The sequence below is a fragment of the Motacilla alba genome, chromosome 1, assembly GCF_015832195.1.
Source record: "Motacilla alba alba isolate MOTALB_02 chromosome 1, Motacilla_alba_V1.0_pri, whole genome shotgun sequence".
Taxonomy (NCBI): domain Eukaryota; kingdom Metazoa; phylum Chordata; class Aves; order Passeriformes; family Motacillidae; genus Motacilla; species Motacilla alba.
The window spans coordinates 93,790,869-93,804,719 of NC_052016.1; the positions used below are offsets into that span (position 1 = coordinate 93,790,869).

At 43.1% G+C, this 13,851-nt stretch overlaps 2 protein-coding genes across 3 annotated transcripts in view; one reads left to right on the forward strand and one right to left on the reverse strand.

Annotated features, from left to right (window-relative positions):
• Positions 1 to 11,739, reverse strand: part of REV1 (REV1 DNA directed polymerase) — a 55,173-nt gene extending 43,434 nt beyond the window's left edge. For both annotated transcript variants that reach the window (XM_038157227.1, XM_038157217.1), the window contains exon 1: positions 11,488 to 11,739. The gene's annotated coding sequence lies outside the window, so the exon portion shown is untranslated. The remainder of the gene's footprint in view (positions 1 to 11,487) is intronic.
• On the forward strand, positions 10,819 to 12,254 carry LOC119703673 (basic salivary proline-rich protein 1-like). The gene is made up of 2 exons (XM_038143784.1): positions 10,819 to 11,048; positions 11,411 to 12,254. Exons 1-2 carry the CDS (start codon positions 10,819 to 10,821, stop codon positions 12,252 to 12,254), a joined length of 1,074 nt encoding a protein of 357 aa, XP_037999712.1.
• Positions 12,255 to 13,851: the final 1,597 nt, after the last annotated feature.

The window sequence follows — 13,851 nt, forward strand, 5'->3', positions numbered from 1 at the left end:
TGATGACTTCTTTCATATGGAAAATTTGTATTTTTTCATTGGCTGAAGTGAAATGTATTTCATATCTATCACTTCTGGCTAAGAAATTCTTGGAAAAACAGAAAAGGGTAAGTTCATGAAAAAAGAAAAACCATTAACGAAAATGTAATCTAGTTTTTTTAGATACTACAGATATCAGTGTATGAGCTCATAAGAGACACCAGAATCTTAACTAATGATTACTCTTTCTCCCTCTTAATCAAGGATGACAAAGTCTTAAAAGGTGGCTACAAAAATGGCAGAGGCTCTCTCTTCATAAGGAGTCACACGGAAAGCATAAGAGGCAACAGACAGATACAAGCTGCACTAGGAAGTTTCATCTTGACATAAGAAAAATAGTTTTTAGAGTGAGAACAATCAATGACTGGAACACAGGGACCTGGCAGAGTCCTCATCTCTGGAGATTTTCATGTTGTAATTGGACAGGGCACCAGATAACCTCAACCAGGCTTCCCTACCCATGAAAGGTTGGACCAGATACTCTTTTAAGGTCACTTCCAATCTGGGATGCTTTATGATTCTAAGAGTATCAAAGAAAAAACCCTCATACAAATATAAACTTTTGCTCTGAAAAAAACAAAGATGTATCAAATGCATACTCTAAATCACCACAACACCAATCACTGAGAAGACAGGATTTCATAGGTCTTAACTCTGACCCCTATCCAACAACCTCCTGCTAAAACTAAAAAATCTAATGCCTGATACACTGAAGAACTGCCTTCATAAGAGTGAGCTTTTCTGAAACCTTGAAACACGTTTCATTTTTATTCAGGACACTAGAAGGTGAGGAAGAAAGAAAGATCTCTAGTCTGAAAGTGAAGCCAATTAAAATCAGAATCATGGTTATGTGCCTAGTTTGATTAAAATTAGAAATCAAACAAAACTACTTAGGTCAAGGTCCTAAAACCATGATCTATCAATTGCTCAGAAGTTGTCTTCCTAGAGCCTGCAAAACTAGAGAAACTAGACTGTAATGCCTACTTAAAACATCTGATAGTGATTTACCATTTCCTTAGCAGATGCAATTTTCGACTCAGTTCACTGAAATTCTGAACACCCAGGTTAGGAACATGATACTTCAGCCATTACTAGATGCCTCTGTCTCAAGTCTTCCCTTTCAGGGTCACAGATTATTTTCTTAGTGCTGATATGAAAACCCAGGAAACTAGTTTCTTCCTTTACAGTTCCAGGAACTGAATGATGAACCAAGGTTTCTGGACTACAGAGAAACCTCTCTGCTAAAGACTTGTCCTTAGAGTGTGAATTTTTCCTTGAAAATGAAGGTAACCTCTTACAGCTGCCTTGCTGAAACCTAAGGAACAAATGAGCATGAGAAATCTCTTGCCCAAGATATATTAAACCAGAGGGAAAGTTAAGCAAGATTTTAAACATGCTCACTGGTTCACGAAATAAGAAATGTAAAGATGGTACGATGCTCCCCCTATAGGAATCATGATGAAGGGATGAGTAAGAGAAACACTTAGTAAAGAACATGTGAAGGTGGGAAGTAGATGAGGTGTGAGTGGGTAGAAATCAAGACAGAGGACTTCAAACAGCCATCACAAACAAGCCAATTTCAGACAAGAGTTCGTCTTTCTTGTAGATCTTTCCTAAAGTATCTAACTTGTTTCAGAAGAGTTTTCTCTGTTTGCACAAGTTTGTTAACATGTCTAAGGGACCAAACCAGACCAAAATCACAGGTACTATGGGGAAAAATGGTTGGGAGAACAGATCTGTATTCTGCAATGACTCTGCAAGAAGTGAACATGGATCATCATGAACTTTTTAATTCCAGTGCAGTACTAGTCCCTGCTTCTGTCATATGTTTCAGCAATATCTCTGCCAAGCATGCGTGCAGTGCAGAGGTATTTTTGCAACCTCTTCAAGTAGCCAACTTGAATCTGGCAGAATATAAACTTTATGGTTCTTCTCTGCAAGAAAACATATGAACTATTTCCAAAGACAAAATGAGGCTGCACTGTGACTCAACAAATAACCCTGCCAAAGTTGTGTCTAAATACATCACACAAGTAATGTTTCATCCAGATAACCCAATTTTTGGTAACTAAATGCTGTATGGAAGTATAACACACTATAACAGCTAGTCTGCATTTCTGACCAGAGCAGACACGCTGTCACTGTCCTCTAATGCAAAAGAACTTGATTTATATATATTCACATATTAACATATTCACATGCTACAAGCCTATATAAAAGGTGTAACTCCAGCAGAAATATGGGTGTCTCGGGCCACTGCTAATGAGTATCAGAATCTTTTCCTTGAACCCTAGATTGAATTCATCCCAGCTCAGCAGGGCTTAGAAGCTTTTTCCATCAAGTGGGTATTTTGTGTCTTGTTTGAGTTTCACGCCTCTACATTCCAGCTCCCACATCAAACTCACTACTCTGCTTGGCACTAGTCCTCAAGCTCTTTTGAGCAAAGAACTATCTTATGTGTTTATACATTTCTAAGCACAAGAGTCCTATTCTTGGCTGAATCTTCTGGAAAAGAGCTGCTGCTATAGGGTAGAAAACTATGTTTTATCGCATATTAGGAAGTCCAGAATCCAGTAAAAAGAACTTTCACAAAAAAATCAAAAGCTTTTTTAAAGATACTATATGCTTAAAAGCCTGTGATTTCAGCCAATTCAGGGTTAGCACTACTATTCTATATTAAAATTACCAATTAGTACATTGCAAAACAGCTGAATTTTATTCTAGGTGAGAAATAAAGTCTCAGGGTGAAGTTTCATAATATGCTTGAGTCAACTTGTTGGCTGACTGCTACCAAAAGTGATGATTCTGCTCTTCAGCCTCTGCTGGCCTAACAGGCTTTATCCCTTCTTCCCAAGCTCATATGACCCCTACATTCACACTGGTGCTACGTGCAGTTCAGCTCACTAAATCAACATAAAATTGACATAATTTTATGGTTTAGCTTTCCCTAAGTTTAGCAAGATGAAGTGATTATCAAAAGCATCAGATAAAGCCAAAGCAGACAGGCAAAAAAAGAGGAATGGATGGGATCTTAAAATTATCTTAGCGACCACTAGCAACTTTTGGGTCATGACTGTAACTAATGGCAGTGTAAATGTAGATACAGAGTTCTAATGAGCTGGCTACTGTTCATTAAGTAGTGCTGCTTATGCTTTTTCCCCTGCGATAAACCAGAGGGATAGGCTACCTTACCTTTTCCATAGGGTAAAGGCTTTAACAAGAAGTTACATTCAAGCAGCTCCACATCTTACGCCACCCGACCCCAAAGGATAAGCACTAACTACAAGCACCTGATGTTACAGGGCCAACCAGCAACTTCTGTTTTGCAGTTCAATCTTTTTTAAATCAAGAGAAATCAAATTAGCTGAAGGACGCTTGAACCAGTAACTATCCCCAAAAACACCCAACACCACCTCCATGTCCCGTGATTAAAGATAGGAGTGTAAATTAGGAAAGAACAAACTTTAAAACCTTGGCAATTTAAATATTAGAAAACAGTATGAGAAATTTAGAAATACCATTTGTCTAAAACATGAGCATCCATGGCATTTGCTAGAAAGGCAAAATACCATACAACTCGAATAAAACATGAAAAAACTTCCAAGTCTTTCAGAATCAACTCCTCATGAGCAGATAACTATTCTAAAATGATGTTCTGTGCGTACTTTCATTTGAGGTTGATAGCAAAGAAATTATATTCTTGAGAACTTTCAGTTCAATCAGCCCCTCAGAAAGAGAACTCTTTGCTAAACTAATCCAGTTTCCAAACTGACTATTTTTGCAAATCAAAATGGTCTTTATTTCACATCAGTTTTTCATGATCAGTACAATCATGGACTAAATACTTCACACACAAGTAACAACTAAGAAATATAGATTTATTTTCCTGGCTAAATGTCACAATAATACAAAAAGCAGTTGTACAGCAGATAACTGTAACAACTTTATACCAGAGCTGCACAAGACAAGTGTCTTTATATATTGTTACAACTAACTTGGGAGTCTGGGACAGACAATTGTTTTACTTGTCACAACTTGAGGAAGCATGAGCATGAGGTCCAGAAACCAGGATCACTGTACAATCCACACCAGCTTTGAACAATCTGTTTTCAATATATCATTTTTGCTTTTATACATGGCATTTGAGATGGCTAATTCTTTGAAAAACAGGAAGGCAGATTTAACTTGAAACCAACTGTCAATTTCCCTCTAGAAATAACACTCAGTAACAGCTACAGTTCATTTATAGCTTGTCACAAGTAGTGGTTTAACCTGGTTTTTCTTCTGCTTACAGAAGACTGGCCTGCAGTTTCAACATTTCTGCATTTTTTGTTTAAGTCATGACCTCCCCAGCCCCTTCAGAGTTCTCCAGTGATTAAGAGCTTTTCTTCACAAATGTTTATTGCTATACGTAACCAGGTAGCTCAATTCACTTTTTAGTTCAAGTATCACTTCTTTCACACAAGGGTTCTTAGTGCCACACTACAATGATAAGATTCAGCAAACTTCATCAACTGGCTTTATAATCTCTTTTCTCTGCTTAAATTCTTCTGGGGCTTCAACCCCAAGAGGACTTGGCACATTCATAATCTTTATGCCAGCTTCTAAGTGCCTAGAATCCAGAATAAAAACCATTAAGTAAAATCAGAATAAGAAACATAGTTTGTGAAATTAGGACTCTAATACCAACACAGTGAAGGGACTGTAAATCACCAAAAGGAAATGCTCTCTTGGACTTGAGCATCCAAAACAATAAACAAGATGAGCTTATTATGAGCTGCATAGTCATCCTCCAATCCCCTCTGTTTAGCTATCTATAATATTTGAGAAGGGAGAATTATGTCTCTTTTTTCTTTGAAAATGAAGACTGGCATGTTAAGTTTTCTACCTAATAAATCAACAGAACTTGTTTAGAAGGTTTTTGGTTTGTGCACTCAGTATGACAATCCAGTTCCACAACTCCTGTCTTCCCCAAGCAGTCTACACTAAGGCATAGGCCAAGAAGTCAGTAGGTAGCATAAGTAAACCCACGATCACTACTCCCAAATAATTAGAAGAGTTGCTGTTGCTGAATGATTAAGGACTTTCTGAGACTTTCTAGGCACAACAGAAACATCCTTGTAAAGCTAAAGAAAAAATTAACAAGGCAGAAAAAGTGGGTAAGTGGAGGTATAATTATTCAAAAATAACTGCAAAATTTTCATGAGGTGATCAAAGCAAGGAATCTGTGGATGCTCTGAATTTATTAATATCAAATTCAGAGGAACTGTGCTTGTAAAAACCTGACATATACTACTTTCAGCTTCCCCAGAGATGAAAGCAGACTACAGCCCAGGAGATGGGTGAAATCCTTCAGAAGAGACTACATCTTTTTGACTGAATTTAGGTATCTGACTACACACACGTGTATGGGTATCTGTATGTATGTGCACACACAACAAACTGATCTTTGCTGCTGACCAACGTGAGCGCTGGCTACCCAGACTGCCCACTTTGGCAGTAGTGACTGGCACAGACACAAATCCCAGCGCTCTGGGCCAGCGCTGTAAGCAGTGCAATGAGAGGGTACACGCAGTTTAACAAGGCCAAGCTCAAGGTGCTGCACCTGGCAGGGGCAACCCCCAGAATCAATACAGGCTGTGGAATGAGCTGATCGAGACCAGCCCTGGAGGGCTTGAGGGTGCTGGTGGGTGGGAGGATGAACATGACCCAGAAAGCAAATCATATCCCTGGGCTGCATCCAAAGCAGCGTGGGCAGCAGGGTAAGGGAGGGGATTCTGCCCCTCTACTCTGCTCTGGGGAGACCCCACCAGGAGTGCTGTGTCCAGCTCTGAGGTCCCCAGCACAGGAAGGACATGGACCTGTTGGAACAAGTCCGGACAAGAGCCACCAAGATGATCAGAGGGAGGGAGCACCTCTGCTAAGAGAGAGGCTGAGAGAATTGGGATTATTCAGCCTGGAGAATAGAAGACTTCAGGGTGATGCAATTGTGGCCTTCCAGTATGTGAAGGGAGAATACAGGAAAAAGGGAGAGAGACTATTACAAGAGCACGTAGGGACAGAACAAGAGGGAATGGCTTCAAACTGAGAGTAGGTTTAGATCAGAGATTAGGAATACATTCCCTCCTGTAAGGGTGGTCAGGCACTGGACCAAGTTGCCCATAGAAGCTGTGGATGCCCCATCCCTCAAAGTCTTCAAGACCAGGCTGGATGGAGCTCTAAGCAACCTGGCCTAGTGGAAGGTGTCCCTGCACAGGACTGGGGAGCTGGAACTAGATGACCTTTAAGGTTCTTTGCAGCCCTGACTATTTCATGATGACGTTGGGTTTTTTTTAGGAGACATGCCCAAGGCAGTTGTGCTTTATGGTCAACCCAATGTTATCACTGACCAAGTGTTGATCCTGCCAGGCTTTTCAGGGAAAATGAGAGAGAAGGCATCTACTTTGCAAATGGTAGATGATGTCAGATACTAAGGAGAACTCTTTACTCATGTATGGGCAGCAAAACTCTAAGAACTCAACAACTTCACCAGAAAAAGCATTGATAACTACAGATTCAGTATTGAAATAGATAGATTTTCTGTTCATAGCAGCATTTGAATGACATTACTTAATTTCAACTGACATTGCATAGTCAAGTTCCCAAATGCTTTTTTGACATTGCCTTTGAAACTCTCAAAGCTGCAAAATCTTTTTTGAAGTAAAATCTTCACAACATAAGGCTTCTATGCTTAGCCTTGAAGCTTCAAGTTTCTACTCAAGTTTTCTACATCTTTCTTTAGTCCACAGATATTACTTTTTTTTCATCAACTCAGACCAACTAGGAAGAATCAGATGAAACTAGCAAGTGGAGAGATCAAAAGAAATGGAAATCTTTTTTAATCTAGAGCCTAGTTTATTTGAAGATTATGTGACACCAGATACCAAGGATGCTAAAAGTCCATATCTGTTCAATAGATAAATGGAATAAAAACATATTCCATTTTTTTAAGGTAACAAACTACAGAAGCTCAGAACACAAAGGGAAAGTAATTCAGTGTGTTTGCTTATTGTTAACAGAACAAACTTCTGATCTGACCCAACATATTATCAAGTTTCCTCCTATGTTCAGAGAAAAATAAGAAGAGCATCATGTTTCTGTATTTTCTAGGAAAAATACAGAGAAAAACCAAAAATGCTCTAATTCTTCAAGATCCTTCATTTAAACTCAAATCTGAATTGTGTTCTTGGCCTGTACTGGTTCTAAATTGGTATTTTAAGCACCTCTGACATAAAACCAGCAATGTTAGACTGCTGCCTAGTGGAGAGAGAACAATAAAAAATGGCTACAGAGCAAAAATGGCCTATCCCAAGCAAATGCTACAATTTTAAAACTTGGGTTAAAAATCAATGTAGAAGTTACAGGAAGGGGCAATGCTTAAAACTTCAAATCAGCCAGAAATTAAAGTAAAAAGTCATTTCAACCTTACCTCTCCCCTAGTATTGCTTTATTAAGAGGATTCTTGGAACTGCTACCAAATAATGCAATTACAGCATGAAAATCAAGGAATTGTGACTGAAAAGACATCATTAGAGCTGAGTGCTCCAATGTTTCCTGAAAACAACAAGCAGATTCAGAAATCAGGAACAGTATCCTTTCAATATAAACCATCATTTTAGTTCTTTACTTCAAATGGGAGTTTCATTCAATTTCACAGAATGGTAAAATACACTCACACTGCTTGGGAAACTGCACTAATCATTTACCTTATATGCCATGGGGTCAGGGGCTTTCCTGTTTGTAAGAATTCCATTACTTCCTTTAAAAAGCAACAGCTCCTAGGTTTCTGAAATGACCTCAGTGGAGCACAACCATTTGTTAAAGATGCTAACTCATCATGCCCTGAACAAACGCCTGATGTGAGCCAGCTCAAAGAGGTGAAGTCATGAACATGGTGGATAGAACTTTATTTTACTTTGGATATTCACTGACAACTAGAACCTGACAAAACCCAGGATTCTGCCAAATACACCACATACCTCACCTTACCAGAAGATTGCCAGTCTCTATGTTAATATGGAAAAACCTTAGAGTAGTTCTTGATCCTACTCTGCGCAGCTTCTGTACTGCTTTCTTATTCTGGCATTCAAACCAATCCACCTGCATTTGCAAGAATGACTCTACAAGGTACCTGAGCAGTGTCTTCTCCTAAGAGAAACCACCTTTCTCTTTTCCAGGGTTATTTACTTTCATAAATCAAGACACCAAAGAGATGTGCATTACTTGAGGCAAACCAAATAAGGAGGTTACAACCAAGAATTCCATGACACTGGGACTTGGGTAAAGTAGTTATATATAGCTGGGAATGGAAAAGCAAAACCAACAGAAGAGTTAGCCACAGCATGGCTAAGCTCTACTTCTGCAAGTGACTGAACTTCAATTCACCAGTTCCAGCACTACCAAACAGGTAGTAGAATACCTGTTAATAATACCTGTTAATACCTGTTAATAACAGTAGCTGGTAGAATTCCAGCTGGGAAACCTGAAACTTTGAGATAGGGAAGGAGTTGCTTTAGCCAAGAGCTAACCCTGAAATCCAGGGACCACAGTCTGCCTGTCATTTAAAGCAAGGAATATGGAATATACAATCCTTGCTATGGGTATACCAAACTAAAAGTATCTCCTAGGGGAATTTCATGGTCATGGATTCCTTAGCTACAATGGCAGCAGTCCTTAAGCTGATTTTGAAATAAAAGCCACAGGAATGGAAATTATCATTGCAGCCCAGAATTCAGGGCTGTTCTGCACACTCACCTCTCTTCTGCTGAACACTGAGAAAGAAGTCTTTCCTAATTCTGATTTCTATCTTACGAGCACCAGCTATTCCACATGAAATACAGAGTGAAGGGATCACAGATATGGCAGGCCCTCTTCCCTAAAAACATTCGTGTGTCCAATTAAATGCCGTCTGGTTTCCACAAGAGTAAAAAGCTGCTCTCGGGGCAGAGCACTACAAATACCTATCTGTTAGACAAAGACACCTCCACAAGTATACTGTATGACACATGTCTAAAAATGCCTCATGGTTTTTAAGGTTTGCTCTCTTACTTCCAACTTTTTTTGTAATTCTGTGGCCACTCTCATTTCTACTAATTTCCAATTTTTTCCTCATTTTGCTATGCTTAGGTAAACATGTGGCACTATCATCAAATTAATCTACACTATATTCTTGATGAAGGGTTTCAACATTGGGATATTTAGCTCCCTTGTTATATATACACCAGGCAAACCTCCTAAGGGCTGACAGAGATCTCAGTGACAATAATATACCCCTTTATTAAAAGAGAAAAATGTTGAATTAAAAAAACCCCATTATCTATGAAATAAACAATAGCTAACAAATTAAATGGGGAAAGCACATGGCAGGGTCAGGCAAGTTATTTTTTCCTGCTTGTCCTGGATTATTAAAAAAATTCTGTGTAATCACATTAATTTTTTTCTACCTACTCAAAACCAGATTTAATTCTTACTTTTTTTTTTTTTAATCTCTCTAGTAAATGAAAGGGATGGTAGAAAGATTAAAAATTTGCCATAAAAATTCTTCCAAGAAGTCATGTAGGTCAAGGGATCAGAAACAACTAATGAAAATTGGCACTCTGTTACAACACACTATCACTGCACCAGAACAGGCTGTACCAGAGTGTATGTACTATCCAGAAAGATGGACTGGTCCTAGGTTTGAAGGGCCCTTTACTAGATAGTGTACTGAAAAAAATCACATATTGTTATCAGAAAAAAATGTACAACCACTTTACAATTGAGGCTTGAAATATACTCATGAATTGTTCCTATTAGCGCTTTACTTAAAAAAAAAAAAATCTTTCTTCAAGCAGTTAAACATGAGTGAGTCACAAGGTAGGTGTCTGCACTGTGCCTCTACTAACACTGTCCTACCAGTGACCTCCAGTGTGACAGCTTGGGATTATTTACTAACAGGGATTTGGTACATTATCCAGCAGAAGAAATGGACTGAATGAAAGACCAATATGGTGGGAACGGGTAATAACTACATGCTTGAGGCAAGATGGCAAGGAATTTGTCAGAGATTTGGATTTCTGTCTGATCTTGGATTTCATTTGCGTTGAATGTCATAAACCTTAGTAAAATGGTAACTATTCCGGAAATCAATTTTAGCTGTAACTTCTTGCAACTAATGGTTATTAGGTAACTGTTCAAACCAGTTCTATTTGAGCAACAATTGCATCTAAATGAATAAAGAATCCAGATTATAAAATTAAAGTCCCCTGGTTTTGCTTCTTTGGATTAGTGAGTCAAATTTGAGGCAGGACCTGGATTTTAGATCAAGATGCAGAACAAACATCAATTCATCTATTCATTAAGACAGTTACCAACACAAGCAGAGAATTCACAGCCCTGTCATTCTGAAAACTGTGATCTTAATTTTAAAGCGTCAGAAATAATGGAATGTTACAGCACAGAACACGCAGACTTTCTACCAAAAACACCCCAAACGTACTGGTGATACTATGTTCCTCTTCCTTCTTAGGGTTAACATGCCATTACAGCTCATTTCCCATCAGGGGCTTTTAGCTCAGTATCACAGGTCAAGTCCATGGTAACTGTATAGCAAAAAGCACCAAAATCAGACGGGGAAGGGGTCAAGTCAAGATGTGAACACATCTGTCCCTCAGTGCCGTTAAGCACGGGCTTGCTCATCGAGCACAGGTCCTCCCTCTTCCCTTCAGCACACCAGCTATACCCAGCACTATTGCTCAGCAAATGCAACTTGTGACAAACACTACGGGAAACCGCAGACAAGATACACGCTGCTACAGCGCGGGAGCGTTCCAGAGGGCACGGCCGCGCCGGGGCTCGGGCTTCCCCTCTCCTCCCCCTCCAACCTATTTCCCTGCAGTGACCCCTCCGCGCTGGCAGAACGCCGTGGCACAGCCTCGCTCTCCCCGGCTCTGCCTGGGGGACCCGTGTTGTGTCTACAGCGCAGGCCCCATGTGACAGACACACATACGGACGCACAGACAAGACAGACGGACGCACAGGTGCGGGAGGGGCGGGTGACCCGGACACGCGCACACCTGGCGCGCCCCCGCGGCGCCTGGCGGGCGCGCACGGGGTCTGTCCCCGTGTCCCCTCCGCCCTCCCGCGCGGGCAGCCGAGGCCCCCGCGCGCCGGTTACATAACGCCGCGCGCCGTTCCCCTTCCCTTCCCCCCGTTCCCGCGCCGGGAAGAGAACGGGGAAGGCCCAGGCCGCGGGCCCAGGGAGGGGCTGCGAGGCAGGGCAGCGGCTGCGGGCCCCGCGTCTGCCTCCTGCTCCCCTCCCTTCCTCCCTGCCTTCCTTTTCCCTGTCCCCGAGCCAGCCCCCCGCACGACCCTCCCGCCGTGGGTCCGCCGCGCCGTGGGGGGGAAGGCGCCGGCTCCGCCACCGCTCACCTTCTGCCGCGTCCCAGACACACATTCCCGGGAGCGCCGCCGCCGCCTCCCGCCCTGCCGGGCCGTGTGTGCGCGTGTGTGTGTGCGTGTTGTGTGTGTGGGGAGCTTCACATCGCGGCTCCCCCTCCGGCACGGACGGACGGACGGACGGACGCACGCAACGGCCGCCTCCTGCCCGCCTTCTTCCTCCTCCTCCCCAGCGCCGGCCGCTCTCTCTCCCTCCGTCCCTCCCTCCTCCTCTCCCCGCACCTCGCTCGGTGTCCCCGGCACGGCCCCTCCTCCCCCCCACCCCCTTCCCTTCCCGCGAGCGCGTCACGGGGGAGTCTCGCGCCACCAACCCGCCGCCGCCGCGCGGTCAACAAACGGCGCGCGCCGGCCCGGGCAGGGCCCCTGGGCCGCGGCGCCCCCTAGCGGCACGCCCGCAGGGAGAGAGGCGCCTGGCGGCGGCGGCGCTCGCGCGACGGGCACGTGACGGCGGGGAGGGGCGGGGCGGGGCGCGGCGCGAGAGCTCGCGCGCCTCCCCAGGCGCGCGGGCGGGCAGCGGCGGGCGCGGGGCGGCGGCGCCCCCTGGCGGCCCGAGGGGCGCGCCGCAAGCACGGGCGGGCGGCGGTTCGGTACCGGGCAGCGCCGGAGCTCCCGCGCCCGGGGAGCGCCCTGCAGCCGGGACGCGGGTGGCGAAGGCCCGAGTGGGGTTGTGGCCGTGCTTGCCCCCGCCGCGTCCACCTCCTGGCCGGGGACCCGGGAGCCGGGTCACCCCCCAGCCCTGACCCTGAGCAGGCTGGGTCCTCCTGGATGGACGGGAGCTGAGCCGGGTTCAGGCCTCGCCACCCGCGCTGCAGAAGGGATTTCCTCCGCAGAAGAAGGGCCTGCTTGTTCCGCTCGCGTGCTGGACACGGAATAACGCCCACTGGCTCTTCCCATGTGATTCTGCATTCTTAATTGCAGAAGCACAGAATCTTTTATATTGGCAAAGACTTCCAATATTGTCAAGTCCAACCTTTGGCCGGTTACCACCTTGTCAACTAAACCATAGCACCATGTGCCACATCCAGTTATTTCTTGAACACCTCCAGGGAGGGTGACTCCACCACCACCCTGGGCAGCCCATCCTAATATTTAACAACTCTTTCCATTAATAAATTCCCCCGATGTCCAACCTAGAGTTGGAAAGTAGTTGCCTGGGAGAAGAGAGTGAACCTCCACCTGGCTACAACCTCCTTTCAGTACGCTGGGGATGTGCTGAAGTGTATCCATGGGGAGGCTGAGAAGAACGGAAGGCCAATTCTGGGGGAAAACATAGGGCATGTGGAGATTCCTGTATAGGAAAGCAGGTATAATAGTGGTATGGGAATGTAGGAGAAATAAGAGAAAAATACTTAGAAACACCAATCTTATTAATTGTACTACTTAATGCAATTTACATAAAAATTACTATTGACTTCTTCTGATTCTGGTATATGGAATTTGTTGTACAAATAGCAAATAGCCCCAGTCCTACAATTGTGCCCACATAAACAGATCTGCTAGGATTCCCCAATGATGCTAGGCAAAACTCCAATTTGGTTATAACCATACCAGTCAGATGGACTCAGATCTATATGGATTTAGTTCCAAGGATGAAGCTGTCTGTCACTGTAAGACAAGGGCTTATGGGGAACCTTCTTTTCTCCATCTGCATAGCCACAGTTGTCCTTGTCTGTGAAAAATGTTACAATTTCAATTTTTTTTCTCTACTTTGCATGATAACATCAAAAACTTTATGAATGTCCAGCCTTTCACACATATCTAGTTACACACTGCTCAAAATATCCATGCAGGATAAGAATAATTCAAGTTCAGGTATGTGTCTCTCAGCTGAGCATCAGCTATTTTAGCCAGAGTGGTTGCTGCATTTCATTTTGAGAAATATTTCTAGCTCAACTCTTAGCACCTTCATGAGAAAAACCCAAAAATTTGACTTTTGCTCAGTATTTTAATGAAACTTGTCTTCACAATATGGGTGTTTCCTGCCAGAGGGAAGCACTAACTAGAGTTTTGACCAGCTTTAAGTCAAATTTAGGAGACATTGTGCCTGGCTGCTTTCAGTCTAATTTTTATCAGCAATTATATTACCTGAAAAAAAAAAGTTCTGAAAAATACTGTTTAGAAAATATATGTTATCTAGAATATATCCATTTCACTGGGCCAACATTTTCCAGTTTTGCTAGAAAATGACTCCACCAATCCCAGTCCTTGCCAGTCTAGAGTAAACTAACTGTTAAAAGTATTGCATGACTGGATATGTGCATTATTTTTTTCCTTACAGAGCTATTTCTCTAGGGGGTAGTTGTGGAACAGAACGGCAGAAAGACAAGTGGAATAGGG